The 27301-nt window shown below is 48.8% G+C and overlaps 1 protein-coding gene across 2 annotated transcripts; it reads left to right on the top strand.

Annotated features, from left to right (window-relative positions):
* Nucleotides 1-43: 43 nt before the first annotated feature.
* On the top strand, nt 44-27008 carry per3 (period circadian clock 3). Of its 2 annotated transcripts, XM_088938228.1 has the most exons (22): nt 44-228; nt 6200-6908; nt 7903-8060; nt 9044-9162; nt 9879-10080; nt 10855-10906; nt 11667-11809; nt 12155-12233; nt 12899-13005; nt 14229-14385; nt 14877-14985; nt 15403-15531; nt 16171-16279; nt 16902-17040; nt 17482-17609; nt 18013-18204; nt 18761-19006; nt 19260-20110; nt 20663-20858; nt 21262-21451; nt 22483-22633; nt 23059-27008. In XM_088938228.1, the coding sequence occupies exons 2-22, from the start codon at nt 6610-6612 to the stop codon at nt 23188-23190; spliced, it is 3888 nt and encodes a 1295-aa protein (XP_088794354.1). In that variant the 5' UTR covers nt 44-228; nt 6200-6609; the 3' UTR covers nt 23191-27008. The 2 variants fall into 2 exon arrangements, with proteins under 2 accessions (XP_088794354.1, XP_088794355.1); XM_088938229.1 differs by lacking the exons at nt 44-228; nt 6200-6908 and adding an exon at nt 7477-7600.
* The last annotated feature ends 293 nt before the right edge of the window (nt 27009-27301 follow it).

The following is a 27301-nucleotide window of genomic DNA, read 5'->3' as shown; positions in this document are numbered from 1 at the left end:
GCTCCTGGCTGTGGGGAAGGAGGCGAGCGTCGGGGGGGAAATTAGGGCAACGGGAAACTCGCAGCAATGGACTGTTTGTGAGACCTGCACACCTGTTCGCCTCGGCCCGTCCCCACCGTCCCTGAATCGGGTGCCTGGGGGCAGAAAACCCGCGGCGTATGCAGACGAGGAGCGCGGGTTACTGTGTCACAAGTACGCGTGTGTCCCGGCGGTTAGCCTGCTGAAGAGGTAATGACGCGTTTGCAGCGCTGGTGTCTGGTGCAGCTGTTCAGACGGAGCGAGTGTGGCCGTGGAAGTGCGGGCGAGGGTCCTCCTGACTTCAGGCCTGTTCGCTGGGTGAATTCTGCTCTCGGTGTCTGTTCCCGGCAGTTCCAGGCCTGGGAGTTTCCCGGCGGGTCGTCAGGCAGGGTCTTGCCCGCACGGTGAGAGCGGGGGTCTCAGGGGGGAGCGCAGGTGGTGTTCACAGTGTGGGGAAAACACGCCAGGCCCCTCGCAACGTGAGTGCTGGTGCTGTGTTATCGGATTAACAAAGGGGGTAACTAGGAAAGGGTATTAACCGGGACCTCGGGCGAATCGGGCAGCGACATGTTGCGTGGTTCCCGAGGGCGCTGTGGGAGTCAGAGATGCCCCTCGGACCCGACTCCGGACCGCCTGCTGCTTCATTAATCAAGTCTCATTATGCGGGGGTCTGAGACTGTTCCTGGAGGGCCTGGCGATGTCGCCCGCTGGTCTGCTCCCTGCTCCACTGAGCTCTCATAGGTTTCATAATAATGATCATATACCGAGGCTTTCCGTCCACATGGAGTCTCATACTGAGTTACATCCACAGCAGGGCACTGTATTGCTGTGAGCTGGCTGAAGTGCCTCGCTTAATGGGGCGATGACATCGCCTCACTTGGGTTTGAACCAACACACCCCTCCAGCCGTCATCCCCAGTCCTGACCGGTCCTCCACACTGCTGTCCTAATGAACATTTAAATGCAGTTTATAACGAAGGCTCGGGAGGGGTGCCAACAGCCAGGTTTAATCAGCCTCAGCTGTCGGTGATTCAGAATCATTCCCGATGTTGTTTCCTCACGTTAAAAAAAAAAGGTGAGAACTGGACATAAACTCCTTCACTCCCTCACACACGCCTCCTGCGTCCCACCTCTGCAGCTGCCCCTGGGTCACCCCTTGCTCTGCAGGGGGTCCCAGCCCCCTCTTCCTCTGGCCAGGAGGCCAGCCCCCAGCCGAGCGGCTGAAGCCGAATTTTATTGTGACTAAAATGCTCCATAAGCCTTTCAGGAAGCTCAGTTCTTGGGTGGTGTTATTCCTGGGTGCTACAAGGTGTTTTGTAGGCAGCAGTATCTTGAATGAAGAGGACGTCGGGAGTAATCCTTTCCAGGTGCAGGGAAATAATGAGATCGGTTGTTTAACTGACCACTCGCGTGGGAGCAAAAACTAGACGCCATCAACTGACTTGAACCGACGGTTGTTCCCTCAGGAAAGTATGATTTTGGACGTCAGCTGTCCTTACAAACTCCGGTCTACAGGTAGACCAACAGAACTGCCTCACTAGTCTGGACTCCCAGGCAGGCAGTCTCCAGGTGGAGGGCGCCCTCTGCTGGTAGGTGGAATTGAGGCTGGCTGTGCTCTGCTGAGTGTGTGTGCTCGCGTGCACTTGGTGGGGAGTATCTCTCTCGGTTAGTAGACAGACGTTGACTTTTACACACAGCGACACCATTAAGCCATCCCGCTGGTTTTTACCAAACAGACAGTCCGCGCTGTGCATCCAGGTTTTGCTCTGACAACGTTTATCAATCGATTCTATTCATTTTATTCATCCCTGCTGCACGTGAGCCTGTTCGTACATGCAGCGGTTGCTGATCTTCAGAGCTTTTGTTTTGGATCTACAGCTTTCTCCCCTTTTTTCCCTAAACTCCAGGTGACGCCAAGCTAAGTGTTTTCCAGAAAGTGAATTTCAGTGAAGTGTTTTTTTATATTTTCATCTCTGTGCGTCTCTTCCAGACTTTACACATTTTAATTGTTAACATTTAGCTTCAGACAAGGAGGGAGCTCGTTTTCTTCAGGAGCAGAAAGCATGAGCCTGGGGTATCATGATTAAATACACTGTGTATGCTTCAGTAACTATATCGCGGGAGCTCCAAACTGGTTATGTCCGGTTCCCAGGGAATGGGATCTGCTTGTTTTGTACTCTGCGACATCTTTTCTGCACTACCTTAGAAAACGGGCTTACAGTATTTGCAGTTCCTTCACTGGGCTGAGGGTTACGGCTATAAATAATAGACTGGATTTAAGCAAAGCCCCAGGCTTCGCTGCCCTTGAGTTTGAATTAGCCTGCCACCTGTGCTTAAAAGTGTTGTGCTTTGAGCGCACAGTGGAAATAGCCCCCGCACTGCTTAAGGACAGTGCATTGAAGTCAGCGGTGCCTAGTGCGTTCCAGGACCTGTGCAGGAGTGACAGCGAGCAAGCACTCTGCGTTTCAGACAGAGCTGCAGTACAGTCCGTGCGGACGTGATGTACATGGAAGGAAGCCTTCTTGCACAATGGAACAGGAAGATAACTCTTGGTGCTAAGATTAAGAAGCTAACAGTAGCTCAGCAGAACAGTGAGTGAAACTCCAAGCGCTTGGCTTACCTGAAGAGTTTGTTTTAAAAGGAGCAATTATTGCAGTCAGTGGTCCTTGCCTTTTAGCCTTCCTGTAAGTGTTCATTTCCCTGCAGGGGCTGCTCGTTATTTCTTGCTTGTCTGCCTGTACTAGTGAACGTGCTTCCTTGAGACGCTGCTTCACAAGGGGGACTGCAGGAAGGTGAAGGAGAAACACTGGAAACGCTGATCCTCCTGGGCCCCGTGTTTCTGAAGTATTAATTTGGTGCCCCATCCCTCCCTGTGCTCCAGGCAGGGTTGCCTGTCGTGGAGGGTGTGAGGGATTGAATTGCTTGTTCCCCCAATCCCAGCAGGAAGCTGAGGTTCTAATCTTAGGGTTGTTCTGGGCATGGGAGGTGATGGAAATCTTTGCACGGCTGAGTTGAGGAAGAAAGAGAGTTGGTTGCCACTAGGAGAGTCTGTTTCCTGGGATTTCACATATGACCTGGGATATAAAAAAGGTTACCGGTGAGAGCCAGTCCAGCCCTTTCGGTACAGTCTTGGGGAAACACAGGCCTCCTCTGCACTCAGGACAGCTGTGCGACTCATTAATATCCCGTTCCCACTCCCATGTGTGTCACCACCTGCGAGAGAGCAGTCCAGAAGCCGTAATAAACCAAAGATCACGCAAAACCACGAGGGATAGAAGATGGGCAGAAGAGTGAAAAACCATGTATTCAATTGATGCACAAGATCTTTCCTAGGCCACACGGTGTAGGATAAGAGAGTCAGGGTCCCAGCACTTCCCAGGGCTCTGTGAAGTGTCTGTGAAGGACCAGGAGCAGCCAGCTGGTCGCTTGGGGTGTGCGGTCTGTGGAACTGGGTCCGGAGCGCACATGCTGTGTGGAGCCAACACAGACTGTCCAGAGGGACATCGGGGGTGCCGGACCTTGATGGTAATCGCGCTGTTTGGTCAGTCGAGGTCGGCTTCCTCTGCCCATGATCCGCACTTCATTACAGACTGGGTCAGGGGATCTCAGGGTCCCTGTCTGGGGTAGACTGTGGCTCTGGGTTTTCTAGACAGGCCTGCTTGGCCAGATTCTCAGCTCCCGGTTTTAATGCGTATATCAGATTTCAGAAACCGTAGTCTGCGAGACCTGTTGAGAAAATTCTCATCAGTTCACACGTTTGATAATATCAGGGATAAGTATTCCAAGAAGCTGAGAACTGCCACTAGTTTTCACGCCTTAAGATTTTCATATTTAACACCGGTTAATTTCCGTGAATGCAGCGTGATCAAAGGCATCATATTTTAATTACGGGGAAAACAACCTTTTGTTCTGCCGTTCATATTTTCTGAATGTGGCTGTCAAGCTTTAAATATGAATGAACAGTCTCTAAGGGGCAAGAAGCGTGCATGCTGTACGTCAGTCTGTCACTGCCCACAGTTTCAGAGCGTTAGCTAGTGGCTCATGTGAAGTTAGATGCAGAGGAAGTGTTGCACTGATGCACAAGGCCTTTTAAGTCCCAGAAAACAATTCATACCATGACTTGGGGAAAGGAGCTTGATCTTGCTTATTCTTTAAACCTTCACACTCTCTTCCACGGCCCTGTTTTAGATGAGCAGCACAGATCATGCGCCTGCAGCTACAGCCGGCTCCCGCTGTAACACAGCCAGACTTCACACACCCTGAACAGTTTTGTTAAATTAGTAAATGGAACATTCTGTATTTGGATGCCATTAGGTGCCAGGCTGGCACTGGTGCCAAAAGAAATTACTGGTAAGGATCACTGGTCATTGAAAGCTAAGACTTTGTTCTGTTTCATCATTTCTGGCTCTTGACTGGAAGTGCAAAACAAACACGGAGTTATAGATTGAAACTTAAAAAGAGAGGGGCATCTCGCCCTGAGATATTCTCACGCTGTTAGAAAGTCTCTTTCCTAGGAGAGGTACAGAGCTGCCTGTTATCTGCTGGCTCCCAGTGCCGGCGCTAATCAGACTTCTCTGCCCCCAGCTGAGGTCCGTCCTTCCTGGTTGGCAGGCTGCCTGGCTAAAAAGATGTCACTGTCTCCCAGTGTGCCAGTCGTGTGTGGCACTCCAGGTATTCTGCTGTAGCCGCCTGCTGGTATAAAACTGTGAAGTTTCTTGGGCAGAAAGTCAACAGATGATTGCAGATGGATGCATTCTGTAGGTCGAGTGCTTAAGAGAAAGCTACAGCTTTGGCTTTGATCCCTATTAAAGTGTATTATTTTGGAATTAGTACTCTAGTCCTGGCTGTTATTAAGCAGTTTACATTGCTGATTAAACTGCCCCCACAGTGTCCTATTTTCAGGTTCTTGCCTTAGGCTATTGTGTTAGTTGGGTAAAAGTAATGAATTACTCCCACAGAATACAGCTCACCTATAGGTAACCTTTCATCAGCACGATTTTATTAGGAAGCTCTTTAAAAGCTCAAAGAGTAAAGCAAAGATCCAGAGATCAGAGGTTGTGTTATGTAACATTTTGGAGAGGCAGGGCTTTTCTCTGCATGTGAAAATGAGCCCTCCAGTCACCGAGCAGATGGAGCACAAGGCACATGGGAACCCAGCAGCCTGTCCTGCACAGCGAACCCTGTAAAAGACTCGATCTCCCTACACCACAATCCTGGGGAAGCTGGTGGGGGGGTCGGGTACCCCGCTCTTTCAGTAGTGTGGCATGGGGGTTCATGTCAAAGTGGGGAGTTGAGTCCTCTTCACTTCTTGGGACGTAAATATTTTTCCATCTCTGTTTTTGTGTTTGCGTGCATGTGAAACGGCTCCTCAGTCCTCACATTTCAGAAATGATTGTGCAAATGCACACCAAATGCACTCTCTGTCTGTGGAGACAGCCTGAGCTGCAGGAGCTGTAATGATAAAGCTGTCACAAGCTGTCATTGGAAGTACGGTACATGCTTTTTTAAGTGTAAATTTAAGTACATTTCAAAATTGAATGAGGATACCATTTGAAAGCAGGCCCTGCTCTGATTGTACCTGCCTATTATGATATTTTCTACATGTTGTTTTTCAAAAAGTCAGTAGTTGAAGTGAAACTATTTTGTGGTATGTTTTAAGTTATATTTTATGCACTCCTATAAAATTTTTTTTTACCATAGGAGGAAGCATGTTAATCCTATTAAAACAGTTTTTATTTTTGGACCTAAAATTGAAATGTTTCTGTTTCTGATATTGTTTCTTTTAACAAGCATTTGTACATGTAATGGTTTGTCCATTGGGGAAAAAATAGCTCAGACTCTTTGTTGTAAAAGATGACAAAAAAAGACTCAAGAATGAAATGGACCTCACGGAGAAAACAATTCAGATGGTTTTGGTTTTCTGTTCAATAAATAACAAAAATGCCATTGAGGTGTCTTCATGCTGGTGTGCAGCACAACCAGTTCGGCTCATTTGCAGTGGCCCTTGTCACCTGAGGCAGCATGCCAGCTCAGTTTAGAGTCTCTCAGTCTAGATGCGGTAGCTCTCTGGTGTCGTGTCTTGGAGTGTCTCTCAGGAGGTCCGTGTTCTGTTCCTCCAGCAGACAGCAGCGTCAGTTCCTTTCCTCCCAGAGCCTAACATTGGGTTTTCTTTCGTCCTACAGGAGAAATTTTGTACTCCGACTGAATGGGAAGCTGTTTCCTGCAGAGGACACCTCAGCTTTGGGAGCAATGATGGAAAGACCGAGCACAGTGTGTGGAAGACCCTGCTTGAACAGCACAGCGATGGTGTAACGGACACGGTGAATTTTTAAGAGAGTCCTGTTGACTTTGGGTACAAGTAACGGACCCGTTTGTTTTTGAGGGGGGTGCGTTTCACCACCAAGATTGGAGCCCTTGCCCGGCAGGAGATGGCTGCGTTCCCTTTTACATTCTCTGACCCTTGTTCCCAAAGACACAGCTGAAAGAAAAAAAGAAGAACAGTTTATCTTGCAATCAAAGGTGTGGTTTGAGCTTGGGGTGGCTTGGCTTCCTGTCCAAGAAGAGAGGGGCTTGGCTTCTTGGCGGGGTGGAGATGCCCAGGAGCAGCCTGTCCCATGAAGCCGAGGAGAAGGAGGGAGCGTTGTCCTCGGAGTCCAGGGGCGTGACGGGGGGCGACGAGGAAGGGGAGGCAGGCGGAGCGCAGGGAGGAGGAGGAGGAGGAGGAGGAGGAGGAGGACGGAGCAGGAGCAGCAGCAGCAGCAGCAGCAGCAGCGAGAAGAGTCCGGGCAGGTTCCCGCACGGCGAGCCGGCCCAGGAAGACATGGAGATGAACAGCAGGAGCGCCGCAGACCCGGCCAGCGCCGGCACCGCCTGCACGGACAGCGTCAAGAGGTACCAGCGGCCGCCCGTCGTCATGGCGCCAGCGCCAGTAGCAGCCAGACAGCCAGGGCACACAACACGGCACAACAGCAGCCTGATCCATCTCGGGCAGCGACCCCTGGAGGTTTACTGTCGTTTTTACTGCATGCATGGCTGTGGAAATAAGGCTCTACTCCTTAAAGTAACACCGACTGAAATGTCTCAGTCCTGCTGGTGTGCAGGGGCTTTCATCTTTGTAAGCCAGAAACGGATCAAGCTGCTGTTTGCGAGAGGTTACACATACATGCGCACACTTGGTTCTGGCAACAGTACGACGGTCTCAGTAGCGGACATTTACATGCCGTTGTAATTGGGCTTTCAGGTAGCAGAAACTTGCCGAGAGATGGCTTTGACTTTACACCTCTCTTCACCTCTCTTGACTTCACACCGCTTGAGTGTCAGTCCTGCTTCTCTCCTGCTCCTGCCTCCTCTTCACTCCCGCTTCTGTTCTCCCACGCTGTATCTGCTGCTGGTTTTCCTCTCCCCCCCCCCCCTCACTTGAAGGCTCAACAGCTGGAACTGTTTCTTTTCTTCTCTTTTCAGCATGGAATAAAACTTTATTTGTTCCATCGCAGGCTACGCATCCTGACACATCTCCCTACTTGAACTACGGATAAATTTGTATTCTAGCCCTTGAAAAATTCTGAGCCATCCAGTATAGCAAGGTACTTATCTTTCAGCACAAATAACTAACACAACTCTCATTCACTAGTAAAGCACTGTATCATTTTCTTTTCATCCAAGATAGAGGGATACTAACTTACACCAGCTGTGTGTCCAGTCCTGTCTCACTCGGAACCTGGGGAATGGAATCCCTGTTTCTCGTTCGTATGCACGTAATCCTCCCTTTCCCCGCCATGGGATGTGGGAACGTTGCAGTGCGTGTCGGTGTGCTCTCCTGCCTGTGTGCGGTTTCTCGGCGGAGGAACCGGGGGGGCGTGATTGACGGGTGTGCCTTCCAATGCAGCGACGCGCCGGAGCGGGGGCGGGACCAGGCGCACCGGGAGATGATGCAGACGGTGCAGGAGATGAAGAAGAGGCTGCCCTCCGAGAGGCGGAGCCACCGCAAGGCCAGCACGGTGGAGGCCCTCAACTACGCCCTCAACTGCGTCAAACAAGTGCAGGGTGCGCCCAGCCGGGGGGAGGACTGGGGGGGCAGGGCCGGGGTTTCGGGGTGGACGTGGGGCCAATGTGATGTAGCATGACGCTCTTTTAAAAGGCACTGTTGTAGTGACATGGGCTTCTGGGCAATAGTCTGCCAGTAGAGCTGTACGAGTCGTACTGGGGGATGTGAGATGAACTGTAGTAATAGAAATTTTGTAGTGAACTCTGGTTCACTCGTACTATAGTGAGCATATTGTAGTACTATAGTGAGTTATACTATACTACTACTAATGAGATAATTAGCAAAGCAGAGTTCAAGAGAGGTTGTGCTGAAACAGTACAATCTCCTCATTAGATCAGTAATAGAATACTATATGCAGTTCTGGCCTGCATTTTGTAAAACGAGCAACATGACTCATTTTGGAGCTTAAGGAGATGAATTTTGGGGATAAATTGAGGAAACCATCTTCTTCTGTAAAAGATATCTCAGAGGAAATCATTTAAAGGGAATGCACAGGGGTGGTGGTAGTAGGTATGAAAGTTAAAATCGGTGATGAATACAAAAGAACATGACTGGAAACTTTGTTTAAAACTAATTTTGCAGTGATATTAATAAGCAGTTTTTTACAAAAGACTATTAAGGATGATTGTGGATTGTGTTACTGGGGAACACCGAGGAAGAGATGCAGCAACTGAGAGATGAAAAAGAGAATAATTTTGAGCACAAGGCATCGGTATGCACTGACAGGCTGATACTGTGTTCTCGTCATTGACTTAGTTTATGTTCTTCAAAAAAAGACTAGTCAAAGAAGATTAAATTTAAGCCAAAGGTTTAAGCAGGCCCTGTTTAGAAAAGACTGGTTCAGTCCATTGGAAGCTTTTTACTTGTCAGCCCACCCATTGAAAGTGGAGCTGTAGTAAAGAGTTGTTTTGCAATATACTGTTATGCTTAACAGATGCCGGATTCATATTAATTTCTTCTTTCTCTCCTACACCTCCTGCAGCTAATAGTGAGTACTACAAGCTGCTTATGAGTAATGGTGTGGTCTTACGGCACGACGCCACTGCCTGCAACCTGGAGGAGCTGGAATCCATCACCTCTGAGCACAACCTCAAAAACACGGTACATCATCCCCGAGCACACCCTCAAAAACACGGTACATCATCCCCAAGCACACCCTCAAAAACACGGTACATCATCCCCGAGCACACCCTCAAAAACACGGTACATCATCCCCGAGCACACCCTCAAAAACACGGTACATCATCCCCGAGCACACCCTCAAAAACACGGTACATCACCAGTTTTTTGAGCACACCCTCAAAAAACTGGTTCTGCTAGTATACTACAAGATAGATCTCTGGTCAGGGAAGGTGATGGAAGTCTGTCTGATCCTCTCCTTGTGTTCCACTGAGAATCTATTGATTTGATTGGGGGGGTTATTGGCATTGTGGCCACAGATACTCAGTATGGAGAAGTCATGGTATTGGGTGACACCATGGTGCATTGGTTAACATTGCTGCTTCACAGCGCAGGGGCCCTGGGTTCTCCCCATGTTTGTGTGGTTTTCCTCTGGCAGCTCCAGTGTCTTCCCACAGTCTAAAGACATCCTGGCAGCTTAACTGACTTTTGGGAATGCTGGCCCTGGTGTGAATTGGGTGTGTCTGCCTTGCGATGGACTGGTGTCCCGTCCAGGACGTACCCTGCTTTGCGCCTGTTGCATGCTGGGATAGGCTCCGGCTCCCCTGCGACCCTGAATTGGATAAAAGTGGATATACAATGGATGGATGGAAGTCACCGTTTTTACAGTGTACTGATCGGCTCCGTCTGTGTTGCAGGACACGTTCGTGGCAGTCTTCTCCCTGGCCAGCGGCCGGATCGTCTACATCTCGGAGCAGGCGTCCAGCATCCTCAACTGCAAGAGGAAGTTCCTGGATTCGGCCAAGTTCGTGGAGCTGCTGTACCACCAGGACATCAACATCTTCTACTCCCACACCGCCCAGCCCCACCTGCCACCCTGGAACATGGGCACCGACAGCGGTGAGACGGGGGGAGCGGGGCGCGGCGCGGCACCCCTTTCCAGACGCGCAGTCTCGCATGTGCTCACCCACACAGGCACGAGCATCAGCGTGCAACAGGGATATACACCTGCACACGGCTCCAAGCCAGGGGGTTAAAAGACACTCGTATTGCACAGCCATTTGATCATTTCTTGGGTGTCGAAGCTACACAGTGTTATACAATTGGAGATTTTCTGCTTCTTACTTGTATTAAAGTTTAGTCCGATAGATGCATTATCTTGAAAAACATTCAAGGGCTGCAACATCGATGCTGGGCAAAGACTTGAACCAATTCCTTACCGGGGTTTAGTTGTTTTGTACCTTCAAGGTTATGAAATAATGCAAGTTCTTTATCAGCACAGTGTACAAGATCCTACTTGTAAAACACAAGGGCTTCACACCCCTGGGGTGCAGTAAGGGTATCGAGATATGTTGACTGTCAGGAGATGCTATGTTGGGATTCCTTAACTGGCGTTATATTAAACCAAGTGATATTAGATAAAGGTGTGTTAGGAAATGTGTGGGGATGAATCGTGTGAAACGTATTGAAACAGCGGTAGTATGGTGTTTTTTAAACTACATTTGTGGAAGACTTCGGATGAAAAATGGATTAAAGGATAGATTTTTAGAGGCCATTTGATAAGCAAGGTACTCCACGGAGTCATGTGTTCTTGTAGGTTTCAGTTGTCAAGCAAATTGCTGTTTGTATTGCGGAGGTCTGGAAAATCCCTAATTCTTTTCCTGTGCTCTGCAGCTGCGATCCTGTTCGAGTGCGCCCAGGTCAAGTCCTTCTTCTGCAGAATCAGGTCAGCCCGAGAACGGTCCTTCTGTTTTAGTCGTCAGTCTTTTCATTCGTTTGAAGCTCTTGGTCTTGAAACTTTACAGAAAATGAGACCGCTGCTCTGTAATGTTTATCAGTCAGATGTAATGATATCATCGGTAGAAATAAAATGAGGAATCTTGAGACGCATGACTAAGAATATTTTGCCCAGGGGCGGCTTTCAAAGAATTTTCTTTGTGCGAGCCAGAGATTGGCAAGCAACCAGTCTGGTCTGCTTTTGAAGATAGCAGAATAGTTAACAGGCACGAACTGTTCACCCCAAGATGAAATTGTTCTGTAATTTTAGGTTCAACAGGGGGATAAAAAGTGTTTTTTAATGCTGTGTATAAGATAATTTTTTGTATTTTTTAATAAGATGAGAAAACCTGTGGATATGTTTTTTTAAAAAGAACCAGTGCTTGATGTTAGGGGGATTTAATTTTTTTATTTTTTTTAAGAGTGCAAAGAACCCTTCCCCATTTTACAATAAGCAAGTTTATAAATATTTTCTTATTTACTGACATTTGTACTTGTATGAATATATGCATTACATCGTTCCCATTAAAAAGGGGGTCGATGTCTCTCGTCACCCGTGTTATAAAAAGCTCATTGGCTGCTGATCTCTGGTGGTCAGTGTGCTCTGTGATCAGAAAGACACCACACGGTTTCATTCTGCGTCCCACATGCACAGTCTTGAGAAACTGCCTCGTGGGAATGACTGGGCTTTCCTCCCGGGCGTCTGCTAGGGCCGGCAAGGACCGGGAGGGAGAGATGCGCTACAACCCTTTCCGCATCACTCCGTACCTCCTGAAAGTGAAGGGGACGGGCGGGGGGGAGGGCCAGCCCTGCTGCCTGGCGCTGGCCGAGAGGATCCACTCGGGGTATGAAGGTACGGCGCGGGGCGCGGTGGGACGGTCTGTGTAAAGGGATCACCCCCCCCCGCAGAACTCAGTCTTTTATTCTGGAGCAACAATAACTGAAGGCTGTCGCGTTTTACTGCCCCCTTAGATGTGGGTGCCAACACTTGGGTGGTATCCATGTGCTAAATTTTGTGAATGTTGATCTTGTGAAGATATTGGAAAAACGTGTCTGAAACTGCTCTGATTCTCACGCATGCCACGGCAGCACTGTCCCTAGTGTTCTCAGACATGGGACGGCAGGCTTCTCCTGCTGCGTTACGCTGCGGGAGGTGACGTATTTCTGCTTGTGTTGCCCCGTGCTCCTTTCCCGCCAGCTCCGCGGATCCCCCTGGACAAGCGGATCTTCACCACCACGCACTCTCCCGGCTGCGTCTTCATGGAGGTGGATGACCGGTACGTGCAGAGTCGAACGCCACTTCCTTCTGTCTCCGTGATGTTTGCTTGGGGCGGGGGGGGGGATTGATTTGCCACCCGGAAATGGAAAGATCTCTATGCATGTGGTGAATTGGTGTCCTGTCCAGGGTGTGTCCTGCCTTGTGACCTGTGAGGGACTGGTGTCCTGTCCAGGGTGTGTCCTGTTGTGTCCTGTGAGGGACTGGTGTCCTGTCCGGGGTGTGGTCCTGCCGTGTACCTTATGTCTGCAGTATAAGGTTCTGGTTAAACATGATCCTCCAAAGCATGAAGCAGCTATGGATGTTAAAGTGGCAGACTGCAGCTGTACGAGGTGGATATTTATACTGAAAGTGTGTTTTTGTGCTCCCTGACTCAGCCTCTCCTCTAAAAATCAGTTCTACCTTTGGCCATCAGCATTTTCCATCGTAAGTGCTCAAGAGGAAATGGCATTTTGAGTACAATGTCTGCCAGCAGGAGGTGTAAGAGGTGTTGTTCTTGAGAAGGGCAAATTTCTAAAGCTTCTAAAATAGTATTTCCAAAGACACAACTTCAGTTACCAGACACAGAAAAACAGAAGGGAAAACTGTGATTCAGGTAATGTTTTTCACTATTGGCTGTAGCGCTGGCTTTGTGTGGAGTGTGAGACTGTATTGTTGTGTTGGCAGTGCTGTTCCCCTTCTTGGGTACCTTCCTCAGGACCTGATTGGCACCTCAGTCCTCGCCTGCCTGCATCCTGAAGACCGCCCACTCATGCTGGCCATGCACCGCAAAAGTACGTCTGATCGTTGGGTTTCCTTGTGAACGCCAACTGTGAGGCAAAGGGTACAGCTGGCACCATATACCGCTCTGGAATTTTGCCCAAAGCAGAGTTTTGGGGTCTTGTTATGATGCTGTGGTCAGTTTGTGATCCTTGGCTAGCTACGTGTTTGGCAGTGCCCTCATCTGTTCTTTATGTAACAAGGTTAGTGTTGAGTTTTTTTTAATCCAGTTTTTATTTGGAGTTATGGTGTTCAACAGCAATGCACAGCTTGAGAAACATCTGTAAGATGACACTATAAATTTTGTATTTTTAAAACTCTTTAGTTCTGAGACAGGGTAGGAGGTTGCAGAGTGTTAGTCCTTAAAAACACAAATCCATATTGTTTGGGGGAGTTTGCATATATCAAACTGAGAACTGGGGAGAGGACTTACCACCTGGTCTTAAAACAGTGTGCTGTCTCTTGTCCCGAGGGGAACTACCTGCATTACAAGTGCCAAACTTCACTGTCATAAATTACATTGCCCCGTATCTACACTCACCTGTCTCTGCTGCTAGTTTGCATCACTTTGTTTTCTGAGCGGTGAGCGCCCTCTGGTGTTAAAAAGCATGTCTGAAAATGCAGTGAATGTCTACTGACGTTGAGCATGTACATTTACTTGCTGTATTTGAACGTTGCAGTGTTCATTGAATTGTATGGGGATATTAATATCAACTCTTATTTGTAATCTTACAGCACTTTAATTACTAAAACTCATTTTCTCTTTATATTGAAATATGTTGGAAAAGATTGAGGCCAGTACCAAGAGAGATGCATCTCTAAATAGCAAACTAAACAACACAAAACCTTAACAAAAGTGAAATGTGATTTCTTATACACATAATTCATAAGATCACATGGGAGAGGGTGCAGAAAAATCCAGTTAGTTAAAGCAAGACTGACATAAATTAAGATGTCTGCATAAACCCCAACAACATTTACAAATAAGCAGGCTCTTGTCCCTAAACATGCCGAGAACTATCAAGAACACAACCACAGTCGACCAATTTGTCATTTGTTTTTATTGCCTCTCAGTGGCATCACATGCAGCAAAGATTGGATCTGATGTTTCCGTCTTGCACTTAGAACTTCATGACCCACCTTTGCTGGCCTGACCAGGGCTTCAGCTCGCAGCAGCGTGTTCACTCGCGTCGGCCTGTGGTTGACTCTTCCTCTTCCCACTTTCTCCCCTCCCCAGTCCTGAAGTACGCTGGCCAGTCGCCCTTTGACCACTCTCCGGTACGGTTCCGCTGCCAGAACGGCGACTACGTCACCCTGGACACCAGCTGGTCCAGCTTCATCAACCCTTGGAGTCGCAAGGTGGCCTTCGTCATCGGCAGACACAAAGTCCGCACGTGAGTCCCTGCTCACTCGGTTGTCGGGCTGCACAGGAATCCGATTTCTGTACCTCAGAGGGGGACAGTGGAGTCCAGTCTTTCCTGGTGTTTGGTTGGATTTTAATGTCTTTTTAATCTTTTTCTTTTACCATCACTGTTTGCAGGAAATCACAATCACTTCCTTACATTTCCTTCACACTCCAGTCTCTAATAACACTTTCTTCCCAATTTTGTAATTCGAGGTTTTAGTGTTTTATTGTTGAACTAAAGGAAATATACCAATAAAATGATCAAAGTACATTCGTAAGTGTTATGACATAATCTTCGTTCGCCCTCTGAAAAGTTGGGTTTGAGAATGATTAGAAAGAGTGGGAAGATTTGTCCATTTAGAAAGATGGAGAAGGGAACATTTTGAACTGCCTTCCCACCGTCAGTGCTTTGTCTGGAGAGCTCCCCCGTCTTGCCAAGCTGAAGCAGGGCAGCCGGTTCACGTCTCTTGTCTCCCGCAGCGGGCCTCTCAACGAGGACGTGTTTGCGCCGAGGTGTAAAGGACAGCTGCCTGTCATCGATGAGGAAATCAAGGAGCTCCAGGCACAAATCTACAAGCTCTTCCTGCAGGTCGGTGTTCCCTGGGTCTGTGCCGTGTGTTTAAAGATTCGAGATGCTCACAGTAAACTGGAGAGGAGGGCAGCCTACTCTCCTACAGGCTTGTCTCCCGCGTTCCCACACAGCTGCAGAGCGGTCTTCTGCTTGACCGTCCACCTTGCCTGCTTTAGATCACATGGACATAAACCTCACCCTTGCAACGTTTTGCTCCTACTTATTCTTAGACAGTTTAGCTAGCTCCTTGCAAATAAATTGACAGACCACACTGTATCACTGAGAAACAAGTCTCCAGGCGGCAACGTTACAGTAATGCCTTTTTAATGTTTTTTTTTATGAAATCATGTCAGATTGTGAAAAAAGTGGGAATAAAAACAAATTTCCTCCTTCTGCCCCCCCCCCCCCCGCTGTGTGTGGCGTTCTGTGGCGTAGCCAGTGCACAACAACGGCTCCAGTGGGTACGGCAGCCTGGGCAGTAATGGTTCCCACGAGCACTACATCAGCGTCGCGTCTTCCAGCGACAGCAACGGCAACGTGTGGGAGGACACGCCGCGCGAGCCGGTGAGAGGGGCCCCCTACCTGGATTACTCAAACCACTGCGTCTGTTGTCTGGGGAGCACAGCAGCGAAGAGTAAATTCAGTGTTACTGGGTTGTTAATGGGAGCCCTGGGTTAAATTCCGGGCCTGGGGTGCTGTCTGTGTGGAGTTTGTATGTTCTCCCTGCATTTGCGTGGGTTTCCTCCAGGTGTTTCAGTTACAAAGACGTACTGGCAGGTTATTTGGCTTTTGGGGAAATTGTTTCCGGTGTGAGTTTGTGTCTATGTCTGCCCTGTGATGGACTGGCGTCCTGTCCAGGGTGTACCCTGCCTTGCGCCCTTGAATTGGAATAAGAGGTTAGGGGATGGATGGGTTGGTTGGTTTCAAGAGTTTAAATGTTTGGATTCCCAGACTGGTGTGAAGGACGATGAGGGGTTACTATGGTTTTTGTTTCCCATGACAAATTCAAAAAACAATAAATGTAAGAAATCTACAATTGATTTGTATAACGGCAAACGCAGTGGTACTACTGCACACGATTACAAGGGTATATCTTTAGCATTCCTGTCCTGTTACGGGGTCCCTAGCTAAAAACCGATTGTAGCAGGGGTTGTGATTTCTTGAATTCACTTCCCGGGCTGGCCGGCTGTGCTTGTCCTGTAGATGACGCTGCAGCAGATCTGCGCGGATGTGAACAGGGTGAAGAGCTGGGGCCAGCAGGCCTACCTGGACTCCCGCAGCAAGCCCCTCCCCCTGGGCACCGGCGCTGCAGGTAACGCCCCCGCAGGCCCACAGCACACAGGCGTGCCTCCGAGCCCCGCGGCATGCAGTTTCACTATAAAGAAAAGGGAAAGTCTGGGTATTAAATTAATACAGCATTTACACTCAGAGCCGTGTCTTGATCAACGGGTAACACTTTCTGTATTTTCATGCAAAACTAAATGGTAGCCAGCAGCGTGTCTTCCTTCAGCATTTGCGGAGCTCCTTTTGAGTTTAGAGGGCTGTTGCATCATATTGAGACCCAAAAGATCAAGCAAAGACACAGACGATTTTTCCTAGTTATCTGAACAAATTTCAGTTGTCCACCTGTATATATATATATTCTACACATTTGAGTATTAAAAGTTATTGGTGGCTAAATGAACGGAGGGTCTTGTTAAGGCATTTCCTACAAGTTCCCAAGGAGCATTTTCGGCAACGATTTCTTTGTGAAAATCAGAAGTTGATATACTAGACTGGGGACTGAGCTTGGATCTCTCTCGCACAGCAGGCAGGGTCTTTCCTGCAAGGCCGGCTGCTTTTCATAAACAATTAGAAGTCGTCGTTGTCGGGAAACAAAAAAAAAAATCTTTATCTGCTCTGCTGTCATGGTGCTCTTTCCTTTTGGCGTGCAGACGGACAGAGTGCAGGTCTTTCACTTCCCTTCGGGAAGCAGGAGGTCAGAGGTCATCGCACTGCCTCCCACGGCAGCTCCAGGAAGCAGCCCCACATTCCGTCCTACCAGCAGATCAACTGTGTGGACAGCATCATCAGGTAGGAGCACCATGCCCTCGGACCCCTCCCTGGAGTCTGGCTCTGGCGGATAGTTAAAGGAATAGGGACAAGGGCTGATGTCCGGGTGGCCAAAAGGGTGGGTTCAAACCTGCCTCACGTCACCAGCTGACTGACTGGAAATCCCTGTGTGGTGGTGCACAACTGGATGAGTGTGTGTGGGGGTGGGGGGGTCATGAACTGTCTTACGTGCATTAACTTTAAATTTCCATCTGTGTTCTCTGTTCCAAGTTTAAATACGCATTGAGTAATATGTTCTCAGCCCCCTCTGCTTTCCAATGAAGGTTTCCTGTATGCAGCTCTTCTGTGACCTACACAGCCTACATCTGAAGCATGTAAAGCAAAATGGCAGAGCTCTGCAGGAGTGACGAGGTTACAGCTGAAATATGCTGACTGAGAACCATGCTGTGTGCCTGTGCCCAGGTATCTGGAGAGCTGCAGCGTCCCGGCTCTGAAGCGCAAGTGCGAGTCTCTGTCCAACACCACCTCCTCGTCCTCTGAAGAAAACAGGGCCCCCCCACCCTTGCTGGACGGAACGCAGCAGGTTGAGGGTGAGTACCAGTATCTGCACCAGTTTGCTGTGGAGAAGCAAGGCAGCCTCGTCTCCTACACAGTTGGCAACAGAGCTGCACCTCATACATACTGCTTTTTACCCTTGTACACATCACTGACCCCTCTCCCCTGCAGAGATTTGGCTCAAAAGCAGCTCCATGCAGTGATTGAATGCAAAAGAGATCTTCTACACTTCACCCTGCATTTAAAGTTTTTGTATTCAGCTTATTCATTGAGTACCGTCTGCCAGCATTTTCCTGAATATTCCTTGTGTCTATCCGAACGGAAGCAGTTCAACAGTCATGAATATGGCTGTTGTGTAGTTGGCAATGAGCATCCGCAGTTTGACCTTTGTGTGTGAAACGTGGGTCTACTAACCTGTGCTATTTTTGTCTCTGGCAGAAGCGTCCCTGCTGGTGACTGGAGCCCCAGACAGCCAGGTATCGGCCGGGTCTGGGGTGACGACCACAGCGGCAGTGGTGGGAGCCCCCCTGACTGACCTCACCCTCTCCACCAAGGCCATGAGTGTGGTGTCCGTCACCAGCCAGTGCAGCTACAGCAGCACCATCGTTCACGTTCCCCAGCCCGAGTCTGGTAAGAGCACACAGATGCATACAGATACAGGTGGATTTACACACACTCTCGCACAGATGAGCTCACGGGACTCGAGCACTATGCTTATACACTTGTGCACGTTCATACAGGTTAGGTCACAGGACTCTAGCAGCATGGTTATACACTTGTGCTCACACAGTCTTGCACAGTTGCACTCACAGGATGCTAGGACCATGCTTATACAGTTTGTGCACACTCATACAGATGTCCTCACAGGACTCTAGCAACATGCTTATATGCTGACAGGCAGACAGGAACAGTGGAAGCGCTTATTCCCTGCAGAAGCAGCAGCTCAGCAGTTTGTCTTGCCTGTTTTTTCCATGTCTCTGCACTCCCCAGCCTCTTGTCTTCTGTAACTGTATACTACTTTTCACATTAAGTAGTGTTTTTCCTGCACTTCTTCATTAAAGAGCACGAATAAGCCGAGGATGCCCTGCGTAATGGGGCATGTGCCTTATTTTATACTGCAACATGAGAGAGTATCGGTGGCAATGGCATGTTCAAGCCTATCCCTGCCTGCCCCCCCCCTCCCCAGAGGTGACCGCGCTGGAGGATGCCCCGATGGGCAGCGAGCAGGCGGACCCCCCCCGTGTCGCCACCTGCTCAGCAGCAGCCCCGGAGGAGTTCCGCAAGGTGGGGCTCACCAAGGAAGTGCTGTCGGCGCACACCCAGAAAGAGGAGCAGGACTACGTGGACCGCTTCCAGCATCGCATCCTGCAGAGCCCCTACAGCTCCTACCTGCAGCAGGACAGCAGCAGCAAGGCCCCCTCGCACCACCACGGTGAGCACCGCATGGGCACCGACCGCACGGCAGCACAGCACCAGACTCGCGGCACCGGGACCTGCTGACAAAACGGTGTTCAACACTGTCCGCTTTATTCTGCAACAACTGGAGGTAGCAAATGGTGAAAGCTTCTGTACCGCAACTCAGACAACAATCACTGAGGCTAACAGCAGCTGATCGTGTTATAAAGGGGTGGAAACAGAAATTGGCCAGAATTAGTCACTCTCTTTCTTTTTTCCCCCTCTCCCAGGCGACTATGTCACAAGGCCTGCTAGCACAACAGGGTGGAGGAAATCCAAGACCGGCAAGCCGAAGCACAAGCGGCCCAAACCGCAGGGCTCCTCCGACAGCTATGCCTCTCCTCCCGAGAGCTGCCAGCCCCGTAGGCCCACAGCTGCCCCTGCCTCTCCCCTCCACCAGGCCTGGACCCCACCTGAGGCCTCGCAGGCCAGGGCCCCCAGTATGGGCTTCCTCCCACCCGTGGTCATGCCCTTCCAGCCAGCCTACTTTCCCTTGCCGGCACAGGTGGGTGGTGAGGCAGCAGGGGGCGTGACTCCGAACTCCAGCAGCCAGCAGGGTGGGAATCCTCTTGCTATGCAAGGCATGCAACCCATGCAGCCAGCGCAGACAGTCCATTCAGTCCAGGCAATGCAAACCATGCAGCCTCCACTGGCAATGCAGCAGATGCAAGGCATGGTGCCTTACGTGGCTCCAGTTATGGCCGTCTTTGTTCCCAGCTTCCCCAACTATCCCGGCTACCCCATGTACCCCCAGGGGGTGGGCTCTGTGGGTCCTGCGTCTTCTCCTTCCCCACAGCCTGTCCCCTGCCCTTCCTTTACCCCAGCTCCATTCCCTGTGACCCATCCTCCTCAGGGGCCGTACATAGGCCCCCCCGAGCCCCCTCTCCCGTCTTTGTCTCCCCAGGCCCCCTCCTCTCTTGGAGAGGACCCCGACTCTGCTCAGCCTCCCCCCCTTTTCTCCAGCTCCCGCTCCAGCTCCCCCCTGCAGCTCAATCTGCTGCAGGAGGAGCTGCCCAAGCCAGCAGAGCCACAGGGCGGCGCAGCCCTGCCGGAGAGTCTGCACGAGCCGCACGCCAAGGGGGTGAGTCACTGCAGCCAGCTACTCTTCTCTTTCAAGTCTCCGACTTTTTTTTTATTTTTTAAGTTCAGTCACGTTTGCTTTCAAATGAGCTGGAACTTTTTGCCTGCATGTGAAGTACAGAACAGGCTGTAGTGCAGGATCTTAACTTGCAAGCCCAGTTAAGCAATGCAAGGGCTCACCGTGTGAGTGTGTGTGGTGGGGGGAAAGAGCGCTCCAGGGAGGTGGAATGGAAGTGTCAGTGTTGTACCCATTGTGCAAACCTCTGATCCACTAAGATCCACAGTCTCATAGGTCAACACCAATGTTGCTAAAGAAAAATAGCCAGTTAGCCTACTGCAGACCTCAAGGCTCATGTGGTCTTCATTGACCTAAGCATAACAGTGTTGTGAATGGTTCCTGACTAGATGCTTCTTGGGAACCACAAGAGTTTTCACCTTGACTTTACTTTTAGCTTCTTAAGCGAACAGATGACGTGTTCATTTTAGCCAGTGTGGTTTTAATGCGGCTCCTTTTCCCCCATTTGCTTCCTTCTCCATGCCCTGTGGTTTGCAGGACGATGCTCCCAGTGAGTCGGGTAACCAGGACAACCAGTCCACATCGAGTGAGCTGCTGGACCTGCTGCTGCATGAGGACTCCCGCTCGGGCACGGGTTCAAACGTTTCGGGCAGCGGCTCAGGGGAGTCCGGCGGCTCCTTGGGCTCGGGGTCCAATGGCTCAGGCTCTAATGGCACCTCTGCCAGCCATACAGGTAGGACGCCTCTCTTTCCAGTCATGTCACAGAGGCCTGACCTTGTCCAGAAGACTAAGGTTGCGCTGAGCTCGACCCTGGGTGCCGCTCATGTGGAGTGGGGGTCACGATGGCGCATCAGCTCGTGGCACTCTCTCTGTGGCACGTGGCACTTCACGCCAGAAAAAACAATGCAGTGATGGAGGACACCGCTGTACATGATGCTTAGTAATGTTCCCATGGCACGTTTCACAACAACCGGAACTTACACCTTGAGCTAAAAAGAGGTTATGAAATCTGGCCAGTGTGAAGCCTCCTCACCTCACCCCCCAACATCTCTTCCAAGTGATGTTGAACAGACGCATGTGAGGACTGAAACGAAAGCTGACTCTCCTGTCTGTTGCCTCCTCTGGGCCTGGCGCAGGGAGCAGCCAGTCCAGCAACAGCAGCAAGTACTTCGCCAGCAACGACTCCTCGGACACGTCCCGCAAGGCGCGCAAGAGCCAGGAGGTGCCGGAGCGGGCCAGCTTCGAGAAGTGCGTGGGAGACTCCCTGTGGACCATGATCCAGCACACCCCCGAGCCCGTCCTGATGAACTACCAGCTCCTGCCCAGGTACGCCTCGGCAGCCGTCGGCGTGCCCCGTGTCCCGGTGGCTTGAGGGCGTGCAGTATGCTCTTCGAGGGCATGAGGGTTTCACAGCCTCTGTGGGATATGTGGCAGTTATTTGTCCTGTGCAGTTTGTAGTGCATGAGGCAGGCGACCCTCAAGCCCCTTGCACTGAAAATCCCCTTTCCCGTTACCTTCCAGTGGTGTATTACGTTTCCTGTGTTGAGCAGCTCCCTCCTAAATTTATTTCTGCACAAACGTGAGTCATTCCGGCTGACAGGATGGGGATGTATCGTCACTGATAACCGAATTTTAAGCACCTGACTGGGACCCTAAATGAGTCCTGAAAAGGCTGTCTTATAAATCTTGACATCTGTTTTTTGAAAACTGTACAGACGGACAGGGTGCTATACAAAAAGGCAGTGTTGTACTCTTGTAAATAACAAAATGGCATGTCTGTAAATACCAACACTGTGTGCTTGCTCTCAAGTGTGTATGTTCAGAAAATGTGTTTTCTGTATGTGGGTATAGAGGGTTGTGAGAATACACTTTGCATGTTTTAGAGTATTGTATGATGGCTGGGGTGTGTCTGTGTGTAGTATTGTGAGATTTCTGTGCAACGTGTGCAATCTCTGTGTATAGTGTTCTGTGACTGCAGTTTTGGGACATGTAAGTATTAATATGACTTACGTTGTATATGTTTCTATAGCAGGCATTGTACTGAAACAATATCAGGGCAAAGGTGCAGGAGCAGTGCCCCAGCTGGGGTCAGAACCAAGACCTTCCAGTTACAAGTCAAGAGCCCCAACACTGCCCACTGTGGCCAGTGGTGTTAATGTGACAGCACTGTGCACACACGTCACGTACCTGGTCACTGCATGTGTTAAAAAAAAATAGTGTTTTAAGCTTCCTCTCTATTTCTGTGCATTATTGTCAGACTATGAGATTGCATCACAGTTCAGCATGCGTGGATCTGGTGGTAAGTGTGTGTGTGTAAATGCTTGCTTGTGTCTTCTGACTGTGCTGGGTCTGCTCAGGGACCAGGCCCAGGTTCTGAAGGAGGACCGCAAGAAGCTGCTGCTCCTGCAGCCTCTGCAGCCCTGGTTCACAGAGGAGCAGAAGGAGGAGCTGGCTGAGGTGCATCCCTGGATCTGCCAGCATGGCCTCCCGCCGGAAATCGACACGCAGGTACCATACATGCACCACTTCTCCTGGCAAGACGGAGACGGGCATTCTACACATAACGCTGCCCCCAGTGAGGCACACAGATTTAGGATATGTGCACTGCTGCCCCTGGGGAGAAATACATGTTCTTCATTATCCAGTACCAGCTTGTCAAAAGATACCAATGACATCACGACCACCTCTCCCTAATTACAGAAAACCAACCCAGGGACACAAAACACTTAGGCAAATATTGAGTGTTGCCAGAATCTAAAAGACATTTTCATTAAGGTTGATTAATCCTGAAGGTTTGCAAGTGTATGTGGGTTTTATTAGATGAAGACAGTGGTTCTGAATGTTACCTTGTTTAATTTATCTGTATTTAAGCAGGTGAAACAGTACAGTATGCCATGTGCCTAATGCAGAGTCTCTTGCCTGGTTTCCTGCAGGGCTGCATCAGCTGTAACAGAACACCAGACAAGGACACTGCTGCCTACCCGCCTGCAGAGCCTCAGACTGCAGACGCCCCCGGCCCCACCGCCAGCCCCCTGCGGGCCCACAGCCCTGCGCCGGACACCTGAAGCAACAGCCTTCCACAGCCCAGGGGCAAAGGACTGACCCCAACACAAACCACTGCTCCTGCGGTACCCCCCCCCCCGAACCCTCCTACCCCACCACACTTCGACCAGCCGACTTCTGGGAGGGAGAGGGAGAGAGGCTGGGGGCCGGCAGCTCTGTGTGTGTCACGTCAAGAGCGACGTCTTCACACCAGCGTGCGGAAATTGCAGCGCTGCGCACGCCGGCTCTGCCTGTAAAATAACAGACCACAGAAGGCTAAACCGACTAACATTATAAGAGTAAGACATCATGAAGCCGTTTTTTACCGATTGTTTTTCTAGTTCTCAGAAGAGTAGATTTTTTCAAGTGATGGACCTGTTCAACTGTGAATGTTTTATCCTCCTGCAGTAAAAATATGCACCTGGGTTCCAGTCTCCTTAGGGTTTTTTTTTAAGATATGGGTTGGGCTCAGTGATGGCTTGCCTTGTTAAAAAAATATTTTTGTTTGTGGGAAGTTGTCAGGCTGTGGTGCTCGTATCCTGACTGTGGCAGGAAGTGCTTTTTTTATTTTAGGTCAAAGGAGGCTTTCGGGGTCCTGAGGGCCCAGGGTAGTGTGGGCAGTGACCGCAATGTTGTGGAGCAGCCTGAGAAGGCTGGTTTCCGAGCTGCTGTGCCCAGTACTTGTGTACAGCTATACACAGCTGTAGTATTACTGTGAGCTGTCATGGGAAATGGACGTTTCTTAATGCACATTATAGAAGGATTAGAACGTGGGGCACAACTGGAATTTTTTTCTTACCAGTGACTACTGAGGCTGACTTTTAGCGGATTTGACTGCCTGTTTACACCCTTTTGAACAGTTCTCTGCACTGAGATTAGGTTTCAGGACTACCTTGCTGCAGGCATATTACTGCCACACCCATGACCAGACAAAACTGTTCAGTCTGCCTTCAAATTAATAATGCATAATGCTTATTATGCCATCTGCTATAGCTGTTTACACAGCTTGAAATAGTGAAAAGCAGAGCTCAGAAACTGGTACAGGATTGATTTTAATTCCTTATGCCACTCACCTCTTCAGGGTTGAGAGTTGGCAGGCCCAAACAGGGTCGAATCAAACGGTGTTAAATTGAGGTTTTTAAGTAGCTTCATTATTGAAGAATGCAGTTAGAATGAAAAACTAGAAGACAGAAGTAATGGACTGGACTGCAGGTGAGAACCACTACTGTCGTGTAGAATCTCAAAGGAAAAGTACAGCTGGATCAGGCTTTCCCAGGCCTTGTCCCAGGTACCTCCACACCTGCTGTTTTTCTTCTGTTACAGCCCTATATTGACCTAATTAACTATTTTAGTGGGAAAAAAAATTCTGAAGGTTCCAATCAAGCAACTTGGTAGTTTAAGTATTTTATTTGATAAAGAGATTGACAGCAGGTATGCAGGTCCCTAGGACCTTATATCATTGTTGTAAAAGCGCAGTAGAGTCATGAGCAGACACAGAATCACAGCCTTCCTATCTGCCTGGGGGGACTTTCACATGTGCTACAGCAGGGAAGTCTTCTGTCTGAAAGCGCATGGGAAGACAGGCACACTGGTATTACACTGCATCGGTACCTGAATGTACTATTAATGGTAGCTGGAGTCAAGCAAACATTTTCTTTTTAATTCACATCTGTACTATGTTTCTTAAGATTCTTATGTTTCATTCTCCCCCCGTTTAAAGTACAAGACAGTATTTCTTTTGTCAGGACAACAGGACCACGACATTCCCGAGTAACCTCAAGGACTTCATTTGGACTCTATCTGAAGCGCAGTCAAAAAGTGGATAAAAGCGCTTTTATTTGTTTCAGTGAAACTGTCTGATATACTGTTTCTGTTTTTCTGTTTCGTTGTGCGTTATTTAGAAAAGCAGATTAGATTTTTACTTTGCTGTTTGGTTTCTTCGGGTAGCTGCCTGTACAAGTTTCAAAGCATCTTATTTGCAGACATAATTTGACCAGAATGGAGAAAGTTACAGGCTTTAAAAGCGCAGCACTGGTTATTGTTTCCAAATACTGTCTCTTCACAAGCTATTTCTGTAGTGGAGTGAATTAGGATATTGTGTTTTTCAAAAGTGATATTCAGTCAGGGAGTTTGGATGTTAATGTCATGTCAAATCAGGGCTAGATTCAGTGGGTTATTACTGCTGATCTTGCATGCAGTTGTGAAGCAAAACTGCTTATTTTGAGAAAACAAAAACCAGTTTAACCTAAAGTTATTTATTTTCCAATTCCATCTATGTAGAGCCTTTTGTCCTAGCAATACTCAAAGCAGACCATACTTGTGTGTTATGATTACCGTTTTGCAGCAGGCCATTGATAACAGTGCAGAAGCACTTGACTGAGCAAGAAAATTGAATAATTTGCGAATTGGGAATTATTAAACTTTTTAGAATTTGGTCAGAAGAGTTGCATTTCTCCATTCAAAAAGGTAGGAGTAGGCAGCAGGGATGGGACACAGTCAAGTCAAAAGAAGGACTTTTCCCTCAGAGTCCTGCGGTTGTGCCTTTTAGTTGTGCCGACTGTGGTCACAAAACTACAAAATCCACTGAACCTGGCTGTGTATTGGCATGAGGCAGGGATGTCCAATCCTTGTTGTGGAGGGCTGCTGATGTTGTATTGGCAGCTTTCCCAGGTCACTTTACAGAAGAAGCACCTGAAGAGCTGAGAGAAGCTTTTCAGATTGGTCCAATTAAGCCAATAATGAGCTGATTAAGGTCAATAAGAGCCAAGCTAGAATGAAAAACTACATGCAAATAAACTGGCCCTCCAGGATCAGGATTGGGGAGCCCTTGTATAATGTTTTAGTGGAGTGGGCTATCCTAATTCTGCAAAGCATTTCAGGTCAAGAGTTTTAACTGTGGATATTAAAAAAGGACCCTTGTTTGGACTATGTGCTCCTGCTGGTTTTTTAGTACCAGCAATTCACTAAAGCAATTTACCAGCAAATTTCTGAGCAATTTAGCGTGCTTTGTATAAAGCTTGCTTACCATCTGCCTTACACAGGGAAAAATTTCAGCTCTGAACTGGGAACAAGTTTCACCTGAAAGAGCACACCTGCCCGAAAAAGCCTTAAAGAGGCAAAGTCTGACACTGGCAGAGCAAGGTCCACCAGTCAGGGGAAGGCAAAAAAACCACTGTGGCTGAAAGGATCTATAGACATTATGCGATTAGGTTTTATTTGCAAAGAAGTGGTCTTATCTTTTCTGCTCCAGACTGAAGTCCTTAAAGATTTTGCTTGGAACTGAAGGACACAGCTACAGATAAGTTCCCCTTCTAAAGCTCTGAACCACAGTTCTGTTCTTTCTTCTGGATACACATCAAGCTGCACTAATGCCAGCCTTGTGTGCTCTATGGCATCAAGAAATTGAGTTCTCCATCACTTTTGTACCAAATTTTAAAAATGTATAGTTTGTAAATGTTCATGCCAAAAGAATCCTTTCCTTTACTCTGACGTTTGTTCACCAGTCTGTTTACTTGTGAAATGTTCACATTTCTTCTGTTATCAACTCTGTTCCTCTTTTTGTCTATAAATATGGAATCAAGTGTTCTGGTGTCATTAAGCATTGTAATAGAAGCTGGAGAGGGTCTGACAATGACAATGGTGTTAAAATGATTGTTAAACATGCACACATTATTTGTGCAGCCTGAGACTGCCACAGGAGCTGAATGTTTTTGTACAGTATTTTTGGATAGAGGATCTTTTTACAAAAACAGGATTTTAAAGCCACAGGAAAAGCCATTTTGTCATCTGTTCAGGGAAGAGTTTGTCAGTTTATAAATTAAAAACCTTTTTTTCTCCTTTTGATTGATTTCCTGTTTGTCTTATTCTGTGTGGGAGTGCGTTCCTGTTTATTCTGCTTTGTATACATGTGGTAGGCACTGTGGAAGACGGCAGCTTGGCTCTGACCACCCCTACCTATAACCAAGAGTAGGTGGCTAATTTGTGTCCTGCCATCCTGATGACAGTTAAAGCAAAGATTCGGCATTTACACACACGCCTACATGTTCTACCTGTGAGCAGTTCCTGTGCCCAGGCTGATCTTTTCTATGTTGTCTAGTTCAACCGGTAGAATACAATACGTTTTGCCAGCTTTGC

Source organism: Atractosteus spatula, chromosome 20, assembly GCF_055471065.1.
Source record: "Atractosteus spatula isolate fAtrSpa1 chromosome 20, fAtrSpa1.hap1, whole genome shotgun sequence".
NCBI lineage: Eukaryota > Metazoa > Chordata > Actinopteri > Semionotiformes > Lepisosteidae > Atractosteus > Atractosteus spatula.
This window is presented reverse-complemented; position numbering and strand designations above follow the sequence as displayed.

Excerpts from the sequence above, each read along its gene's own strand:
- per3 (XM_088938228.1), top strand. The coding sequence starts at position 6,610 with ATGCCCAGGAGCAGCCTGTCCCATGAAGCCGAGGAGAAGGAGGGAGCG. Across the intron at positions 6,909-7,902 it reads TGCACGGACAGCGTCAAGAG|CGACGCGCCGGAGCGGGGGC; the intron begins GTACCAGCGGCC and ends CTTCCAATGCAG. Across the intron at positions 10,907-11,666 it reads TCCTTCTTCTGCAGAATCAG|GGCCGGCAAGGACCGGGAGG; the intron begins GTCAGCCCGAGA and ends GGCGTCTGCTAG.